General features: G+C 41.4%; 1 protein-coding gene across 1 annotated transcript; it reads left to right on the top strand.

The window, feature by feature from the left end:
- Positions 1 to 251: 251 nt before the first annotated feature.
- Positions 252 to 3455, top strand: LOC115091465 (olfactory receptor 51G2-like). The gene is made up of 2 exons (XM_029601687.1): positions 252 to 802; positions 2204 to 3455. The coding sequence occupies exon 2, from the start codon at positions 2270 to 2272 to the stop codon at positions 3233 to 3235; it is 966 nt and encodes a 321-aa protein (XP_029457547.1). The 5' UTR covers positions 252 to 802; positions 2204 to 2269; the 3' UTR covers positions 3236 to 3455.
- Positions 3456 to 10175: the final 6720 nt, after the last annotated feature.

Raw genomic sequence — 10175 nt, 5'->3', positions numbered from 1 at the left:
CCCGATATGTAGTTTGGTGTTGTGTTGTAAGGTAGAAATACAGCAGAAACAGCATCACAGAGCACTGAGAGTAGTGATTGGCTGAATTAGAAAAATGCTTTGCTCTGATACATTGGCATTCTGGTCTCCTTGCCAACCTGTCTGACCCACTCTATGACAGGGCTGTGAGGTCACTTATGACTCACAGGAAAGGGCTGGTTGCTATGGATACTCCAACATGACCTTCTATTTCAAAAGACTGCTAAGAAAGCACTGTGAACCAAACAAATGAAACTAATATGATCTGTTTCATTCATGGGAGCTCGTCATTCATTTCACAGACCCACAAATCCAACCTATTTGTTGCGGATGCCACATTCATTGAAAACGAATGCACATCCCTAGAAACTGATGGTGTGATACAGGCTGTTGCAACCTTATGAAGAATCTTCCAAACCAGGGATAGAATTTTGAACTTCACTCTCCAAATAATGGGGAGCCAATTTAAATCAGCTAGGATGAAAGAAATGTGATCATGTAATGATGTTCCAGCAATCAGCCTGGCTGAAGAATTTTGGATTAATTGCAAAGCTTGAAGATAGGAATTTGATAAGCCTAACAGCAAGGCATTGCAATAATCCAGTGAGGACAAGACCAGGGATTGCACACTGTGATGAAATCTAAATAAGAAAGAAGAGGCTGCAAAGAGCGCAGAAGATAACATTTGTAATTAGAGGATTGTTCTACCTAAGTAATGTGTGAGGAGTCAACTATCACCACCAGATTACGAGCATTCAGTTGGATGCCCATCGAACAAAACTCGGTAGGAGTTTCAGCTAGGGAGGTGCGAGATAGGAAGAAAACCCTGCTTTTCTTAACATCTTCATTTCCAACTTATAGTCTCTAAGGATCTGCAATGTTTATCCCATGCCCTTTTGAATTCATTTACTGTTTTTGTCCTCATCACCCAGGTGAACATTCCAGGCATCCACCACCCATCTCCATGAAAAAATATTTCCTGATGTTGGCTCTGAGCCATCATCCCTGGAGTTTCATTTCATGACCTCTAGCTCTACAGTTTCAGGTATCTGAAGGTCTGTATCCTATCTCCCCTACACCTCCTCTCTTCCAGGGTGTACTTATTCAGTTCCTTCAGCCTCTCCTCATAAGTCTTCCGATACTGACCCCACACCATTTTGGTCGCCATTCTCTAGATTGCCTCCATCCTGTCTCTGTCCCTTTTGAGATAAGGTCTCCAGAACTGAACACAGTACTCCAGTTGGAGTCGGTTGGAATCAGTCCGGTACTGGTTGGAGTTGGTGCAGAGAATGGCTAATAAAATGGGTGGTGGTCATTGTTTTAAACCAAATATCTCAATCATCTGAGAAAGTTTAAATCTAAAACATCAATCATATATTGCTGAACCCAATATATAATTCTCATAAATTTCACTGCAATATATACTTATATGAAATCCTCTTGAATTATATTAAAATGAAAGGTGGTGGTTTCATATTTTCTTATGGCAGGACCCATCCAGGTTATCCTATCCTTTCAATTTAGAAGAGGTGGAAGGGGGGGGGGGGTGTTGATGATTAAGAGGATTTCATATATGTATACATCACCGTGACATTTATGAGAATTATATATTGGATTCAGCAATATATGATTGTGGTCTTTGTTTTAAAGCATATGGGAACAGACTTAAAATCTAAACCTGTACACCCTAGAGGAAAGGTGGGATAGGGGAGATATGATAAGAGACATTCAAATATCTCAAAGGTTTCCATGCAGAGGAAGCAGGCCTTTTGCAAAGAAAAAAAAAAGCCCTAGAATGAGAGGTCATGGAAAGAGGGTAAAAGTGGATAAACTCAGAGGAACCTAAGGAAATATTTCATTACAGAGAACATAGTGGATGCATAGAACAGCCCCACCATGGAGATGGTGGACACAAGGTCAGTAATTGAATTCATGATAGTACTAGATAAAAACTGAAGATCTCTGAGGGAGTGGTAGGAATTGTAGTTTGTGGGGACGGGCAGACTAGATAGGCCATAAAGATATTTTTCTGCTGTCATGTTTCTATGTTCATAATTTAATTTAGAGAAGTCCTTCAACTTTAAAGCATGCAACCTGCATTGATTTTAGTAGGGAAGGACTGAGCAATCTTATTGTGCTGGGGCATGAATAATGCACACTAATAATATGTCTCTTCCCTTAACAGGGATCGGTGAAGAGAGCTCCACTCCAAGCAGACGTTAGAAGCAGAGCATAGCATCGGCTGCTCAACATGTCAACATTTAGTAACACCAGCTTCTCTCCTTCTATTTTCCTGCTGACCGGCATCCCAGGGCTGGAAGAGGCACACATCTGGCTTTCCATCCCTTTCAGTGTTATGTACATTATTGCAATCCTAGGGAATTCCACTATTCTGTTTGTCATTCAAACCGAGCAGAGCCTCCATGAACCCATGTACCTCTTCCTCTCCATGCTAGCCATCACTGACCTGGGCCTGTCCTTGTCGACATTACCCACTGTGCTCAGCATATTTTGGTTCAACTTCCAAAACATTTATTTTGATGCCTGTCTGATCCAGATGTTCTTTATTCACTCATTGGCGATCATAGAATCTGCAGTGCTCTTGGCCATGGCCTTTGATCGCTTTGTTGCCATCACTTATCCCCTGAGATATGCCTCCATACTAACAAACCCAAGAATAGCAAAAATTGGGATTGCAATTACAGTCAGAGCCACATTTACTCTCACACCACTAATCATACGCCTGAAACTTTTACCATTCTGTGGAACCAATGTGCTCTCTCATTCCTACTGCTTGCATCAAGACGTGATGAAGCACGCCTGTGCGGGCACAACGATGTTCAATATTATGTATGGTTTAGCTGTTTCTCTTTGTACAGTGACAGTAGATGCTATTCTGATTGTGCTGTCTTACATCATGATTATTAAGACCATGCTGGGCATTGCATCAGAAAAAGAACGTCTCAAGGCATTTAACACCTGTGTGTCCCATATCTGCGCTGTCTTAATCTTCTATATCCCAATGATTGGCCTGACCATGATTCACAGGTTTGGGAAAGACGCAGCTCCTTTCATCCAGACACTAATGGCCAACATCTACCTCTTTGTTCCACCTGTCTTGAATCCGATCATTTATAGCATAAAAACAAAACAGATCCGTACAGGGGTTTGCAAACTGCTCTGTAGGAAAGGGATGGGATCAGAACACAGGATGTAATTTCAGGGTCAAGGAAGTTTCTGAGACAGCTGTGAACTTTGCCACCGCACCTGCCACCCCCAACCTGTCTTGGGTTAGCAACGAGCTCTGGTTCGTTTGTTGTTGTTGAGGGATGGGGGGAGTTCAGAACAGATTGATTCATCCAGTCCTGGTTAGGAAGTTTAGTTCCTAATTTGTTAGAAGGAAATTAAATGCAATTCATGAATATAATGGGGCTAAAGCAAAGATGATATTGTCATGCCTTATTTATTCATTTAAAAGATCTTTTTTACCACTCTATTCACAAATCTAGGTGGATTGCAAGATATACGTCTGTAAAATTTCAGACAAACAAGATAGTTATGTGAGTTTCTTGGAAATTTAAAATCCTGCATGGACTTTTGACTCATGGTACGATGCATTGAATGAATAGAGCTGCAAAAATGCCCAAAGGTATAAAACAACCCCTTTCAAATCTATTACCCCAAGGGGTCAGCAAATCAATCAATGCACCCTGCATTGCACGGGCCACCAGGTCTATTCATTCATACACCTGGAAAAGAGAGGCAATTTTTAAAGAGTTTTTAAAAGCAAATAAAAATAATTAGACAATCAGTCTTATTCTATACTTGATAGCGGCCGGTGTTTCGCAATTTGCTTCCTCAGGAGCTACTTGATAATAAACATCGTGCTATTTAGAGATGAGTAGACTGTTGTCATAATCCTTCATGGACACAACTTCTCAAAGCATTCAGTCTGCTTGCTGGGGTTGCACAAGCCATCTCAGCTTAAGTGAGAGAGAAAGCAGAAGGGGTGAAAGACACACAGTTCATCATTCTGAAAACAGAGGCTCTAAGCCAAACTGCTGTGGGTGCAATAGCAACACAGAAAAGAAACTACCAGTCTTCAGACTGTTCTGTGAGCTCGGAGAGAGACCCCATTACCTGGGAAAAAATATGCAATAATCCCGTGCCTTGCCATGTAATGCTTTTGCACATAAGAAGAACCACTTGTGTCCTGGTGCCAAAGCTGTTTTGTCTGCTTGTTGCCCTAAAATACCTTGTCAAGAGAAACCCGTTTATTATCAGGTAACCCTTTCTTGGTGGGTGGCACATATCTTATATTTCGTCAAGTTCTGCGAGACCTGCGTGTCTGTCTACAAAGACAGCAGTCTATTCAGTTCAAAACTGGTTTCAAGTTGTTTAATAAATAGCTCCTGAAGAAGTGCAAAATCACAACCTTTGTGCTTCAAAACAGTTTCGTTTTGGACTCTTGATCTCTATTCAGTTTTATCTGCTTCCAAAATATCTCAAACAAAATTGATCCTCTGTGCAGAGTATTGCTATGAGCCCTTGGTGGATGAATGACAAGACCGGATGGCCCCTTAATTCTGGTTTGCTGATACCTCGCACTCGCTGTTTTTTCTAGTAACTTTTTTTACATTAATTCTTTTCCATATTTTTCAAATTTTTACTTTTGTTTAGAAAATGCCACTGAGTGCATTTTCAAAAGGGCCCAGTCACGTGCGTAACCCCCCAATACATGCAGAAGTGCTGGGCCTGAAGAAAGGGGGGGCAGGGTCTGAGTGGGAAGGGGCATAGCGAGGGGGGGTGCCGGGACAGTACCATTAGGCGTGCGGAGTTTACTTCTGCTCCAAAGGAGCAGTAAGTATTAAAAAAAATTGGGGATAGTTAGGTTTAGTTTAGGGGTCGTTGAGGGAGGAAGGATAGGGTTAGGGTTAGGGAAGTTCCCTCCCAGTCCGCTCCTTTAATGGAGCGGACTGGGAGGGAACTAGGCAAAGGCCCGATTGTGTCGCTACGCGATTAATTTAAAATCCCCCCTGCGTGCGGAGGAGGCCACTCGCCTGTACATGTGATGCGGACATCAAATCCGGCACACGTGTTCACGCAGGAATCGCATTTTATAACATGCATGCGCCGACACGTGAATGTTATAAAACAGCCGCGTCCATGTGCCCGCGTCAGGGACTGTGAGCACATGGACATGCACGTGGGCCTTTTAAAATCTATCCCAAATTGCCCAGATACTTCTAGTGTTCCCAGATTTACAGGAGATAGGATTTGGAGGCTCTCTAGCTCTGTGGAAATGTCCCTCCAGGCAGGAGCTTGGAACATGTGTATCCTTCATGAGAAGGAAAGATCATTATCCCAAAGTGGCTGGGGACTCCTAGCAGTGACCGGGTCCCTTCCCATTGTACCTGAGGTCCACATTGAATCCTGAACTTCAGCTGGCAGAGTCCTGTGTCCCGGGGTGGAAATCCGAGTGGGGGTCTCCCTTGATGATTCCTCTTCAAAAGATGGAAGCAGGCCTCCCAGGAGGAAAGGAAACGGTTATCAAAGCCTCCGGTTCAGGGGAAAAAGAAGGGGACAGAACAATTCTTCCTTTCCCCAAAGATGGGAAAATGCAGACCTGCAAAACGTGAATCAGGATCTCTTCTCAGACTGGGTGCTGCAGCCTCCTCTTATCTGGACAGAAAGGTGGACAATCCCCTCCTGACCACCCTCGATGGCATAAACTGGTCAGGTGGAAAAATATCCCCAAGCACAAAACTTTAGAAAAATCCCAACTTGGGTCAAAAACTATTAAAATGTCATCAAACTTCAAGAGCCCCAGTACTTCTCGTCACTCATGCTGTTAACTGGTCTGACCCAGTATGGCATGTTCTTATGTTCTTATGATCCAGCTCTTGGCATACCGGGAGAATACCCTTCCTTCTGCAACTCATCAGTCCTTCCCAAAATCTTATTCTGGTCTCTTTCCTCCGAAATGCTTGCTTGAAGTCCTGGGGGAATCTCTAACTCCACTTGCTTGAGACCCAGAGATGATCTCTCGCACCTGCGGGCCACCAACCCACTCTCTGGTCGTTTTCCCCTCTAAATCCAGGGGGACTCTATACTCCACTGAAGACTTTCTTCTAAAACCTTGGGGTTATCATGGGAGGAATTTAAAAAAAGCCAGAACCCCAACTATTGCTCATTACTGGAAAAATGGATGGAGACTGGCAGAGGCCCATCACATCATGACTGTGTGAGGGGGAGGTTTCCTTCCAGTGATAAACGTGATGTTATCTTACAGTTGTTTTTTCCCATCTTCTAAACCCCATTGTCTTTGTTTCTAAAGGCTTCTGGTCCGTTTTATTTTTTCACACGGTTTCATTGCTCTTATTTCTTGATGTTTGAATATCATTTTATTGCTCTGTCTTTGATAGATTCTTGTTTGATCATATGACTACTTCTGTTACATATTGTAATTTGATGAATTGAATTGTAAATTTGCTTTGGGCACATTTGTAAGGTAAAGTGAGCTCTGAATCTAAATAAATAACTAAAAGGCTTGCTGGCTGAGTTCACCTCCATTAAAACACCAATATATTTCATTTAAATGAATGCTGTGTAGCAAGGTTGCCATGGGTGGCGAGTGTAACAGTATCCCCCCCCCTCCCCCTTTATGCCCCTCTCCTGGAGGTCGGGGTTTGCCCGGATGGGCACGATGGAAGTTCATGAGGAGGGTCTTATCCGAGATGTTACGAGCAGGTTCCCATGAATTTTCCTTGGGTCTGTAACCCTCCCAAGAAATAATAATAATAACGCAAAGATACAACCATGCACTTTTGTTAGAGACCTTGGAATAACAATAGATACGGAACTCTGGACGAAAAAACATATTGCATTAAAAATAAGAGAAAGCTATTTTAAACTACTTACTCTTAGAAAGCTGAAACCTATGTTGGCATCCACAGAATTTAGAACTGTTCTACAATCTTTAATTTTATCAAACATTGACTATTGCAACGCATTACTGCTTGGTCTACCTAACAGCACCATTAGGCCATTACAGGTGCTACAGAACGCAGCAGCACGCGTTTTGACTGGAACAAAAAAATGTCACGTCTGTTGGAAACCTGGGGTTTTATTTAGATTCTTCTTTAAACCTTAAGAAGCAAATTAATACTGTTTTGATTTTAGGGTACTGTATAAACTCAAGCACCTGAGACACCTTAAAGTGTCTTATTGATCAGGATGATTTTCATACCCTTCTCCAGGCATTTGTTATGACTACACCAGATTATGGAAACTCCCTATATTTAGCTACTCCTGGCTATAAGACTCAAGCTTTACAGCTCCTGCAGAATTCCTCAGCATGGTTAGTCCTTAATGCTTCTCGACGGGAGCATTGTTTCAGCTGCACTGGTTGCCAGTTAATTTTTGAATTAATTTCAAAATGCTGAGTTTAAAGTTAAAGGTGCGCCACCATCAAGACACTTATTCTTCACAATTGAGCAGCCCACATGTCCCGCTCCACTTACACAAAGCGTACAGGAACCCAAGAGCAAATGGATTACAGAGGGCTCTGTAGAATAAGACCTGTGATGTGGAGACACACACTCTCTCAAGTGACACAAGTACAAAATGCCTTCTCTGTATTAGATAATGAAGAACCTTTAGCGTTGGAGATTTAAGTGGTATCTAAAAAAAAGAAAAAACCTAATGCACACAGAAATTCCATAATACAATCAATAACCATAAGAAAAGGCTCATTGAGTTGGGTGACTCATTCATCAGAGGCACTAATTTGGGAACTCTTTTCAAAGGGAGCACTATAGTTAAAAGCCTTCTGGGATCATCAGTCGGTAGAAATGCTATTCAAATAGTCAATGCAATTAAAGAAGAAAGTAAAGACGCTAAAGTTTATATTATCATGTAAACTTTGACTTTCCTAGTAACAGCATCTAAGTGGTATAAAGAGATTTCCAGACTCTGGCAAAGCAGATTAGTCACATGGTAAAAACTATTGCCTTTTTAGAAGTGTTATGTGTTCCTGGAAAGGGGAAAGAGAGTCTAAGCCATATAGATAACTTCAATGCATGGCCCAAAACTTGGTTTAAGGAGCAATGTTTTGGAGATATTGGAGGCTGGGACCATGTATGGAAAAGTAAAAGGCTCTATGTCAAAGATGGCTTATATCTGTCTGGTACATTAATCATGTGCAAGAAACCTCTGTCTAATATATAAATGGTAAACCAACATCAGAGGAACACTCGGCAATCTTATAATGCCCCACCAATTTTTTATTGAAAATACAAACAATTTTTACATTCATTTATCAACACTATATGTGGACCATATGCACATCTAAAATTTTAACAACACATATTATGCATCATCATTTCTCAATCATACGCATCTCATTCACACCATTCATACATAAAATCCAAATTACTAGTACATCCTTATACCTCTATACATGTAATACCTCAACCATATTAACTATAAATACATAAAATTCTTCAACTTTCAAATATTTATAACAGTTGAAGAATTTTATGTATTTATAGTTAATATGGTTGAGGTATTACATGTATAGAGGTATAAGGATGTACTAGTAATTTGGATTTTATGTATGAATGGTGTGAATGAGATGCGTATGATTGAGAAATGAGATGCATAATATGTGTTGTTAAAATTTTAGAGGCTATATCATGTTGAGGAAAGATAGAGAGGGCAAAAAAGGAGGAGGAATAGTTTTTTATATAAAAAATTGGTTAACTGACACAGCAAGTAGTTGTTAATGGGACCTCTTCTGAGGCTGGAAGATTGATAAGTGGAGGGCCTTAGAGATCAGATCTAGGACTGTTTCTGTTCAATATCTTCGTGAGTAATATTGCAGCAACGTTAGAAGAAATATTTTGTCTTTTTGTGGATGTCACTAAGATCTGCAACAGAGTGGACACACCTGAAAGCGTAGAGAGAATGAAAAGAGATCTAAGAAAGCTTGAGGAGTGGTTGGGATTCAATGCTAAGAAGTGCAGCGTTATGAACCTGGAGTGCAAAAAATGTGATAAGGGTTGAAAGTCTGATGTGCACAGGCTGGGAAAGAGACCTCGAGGTGACAGCGTCTGATGATCTGAAGGCGGCGAAACAATTTGACGAGGCAGTGAATAAGGCCAGGGAGGTGTTGGGCTGCACAAAGATGCATAAACAGCAGGAAAAAAAAAGACATGACAATGCCCCTGTACAGATGAGTCCTCATTTGGAGAACTGTATTCAGTTCTGGAGACCTTATCTCAAAAAGGATAGAGTCAGGATGGAAGTGGTCCAGGAAAGGCAATCCAAGATGATGTGGGGTCTGCACAAAAAGAGTTATGAGATGATATTGAAGTACCTAAATATTTATACACTGGAGGAGAGGAGAGACGGGGAATGAAATGATACAGACTTTTAAATAGCTGAAAAGTATTAATAGTGCAAAGGAATCAAATATTTTTTGATAAAAAGAAAACTGTAGATCAAGGGGTCATAATATAGAAGCTCCAAGGGGTTCAAATCAGGACCAACATCATTTCTTCATGGAAATATTGGTGGATGCATGGACTGCCCTCCACAACTTGAAAATGATTTTCCAAGCCTGCACTCTTCTCCAACAGTAGAGTTGTTTGAGGCAGAATGGCTTTATCCAGCACTTCTTTGCTGTCTTCTATGATAAAAAGCAATGACCTTACCAAAGGTAAATCCTCTTGGCTAATTTGAGAGCATGTGACAAGTGAAGAAGTAGCACAAACACTCCTTAAATCACCTCTATCTTCTCTGGATTGTCATGATCTTGCTGAGGTAGTGCCGTGGTGAAAAAACGTCTCTCTGTCTCATTTCTTCTAGAAGCCAAAGCATCATCACACGCCGACCCCTGATTTTATAACATGCGCATGCAGCCGCACGCATGTTATAACATCGGGCGTATCTTTGTGCGCACTGGGTTCCACGCACAAATGTATGCCCACGCATAGGTTTTAAAATCTGCCCCTAAGTGCATTTAACGTGGGTAAAGCCTATTAACAATTCCAGCAGGAAAAGGGAGGTGATAATGCCCTTGTGGCTGTCCTTGGTGAGGCCACACCTGAAGTACTGTGTTCACTACTGGTGCCCTTACTCAAAAAGCATAGAGA

The sequence above is a fragment of the Rhinatrema bivittatum genome, chromosome 5 (genome assembly GCF_901001135.1).
Source record: "Rhinatrema bivittatum chromosome 5, aRhiBiv1.1, whole genome shotgun sequence".
Taxonomy (NCBI): Eukaryota; Metazoa; Chordata; class Amphibia; order Gymnophiona; family Rhinatrematidae; genus Rhinatrema; species Rhinatrema bivittatum.
This window is presented reverse-complemented; position numbering and strand designations above follow the sequence as displayed.

Bases quoted from the DNA above. Each gene is read 5' to 3' on its own strand.
- LOC115091465 (XM_029601687.1), top strand. From the start codon at position 2,270: ATGTCAACATTTAGTAACACCAGCTTCTCTCCTTCTATTTTCCTGCTG.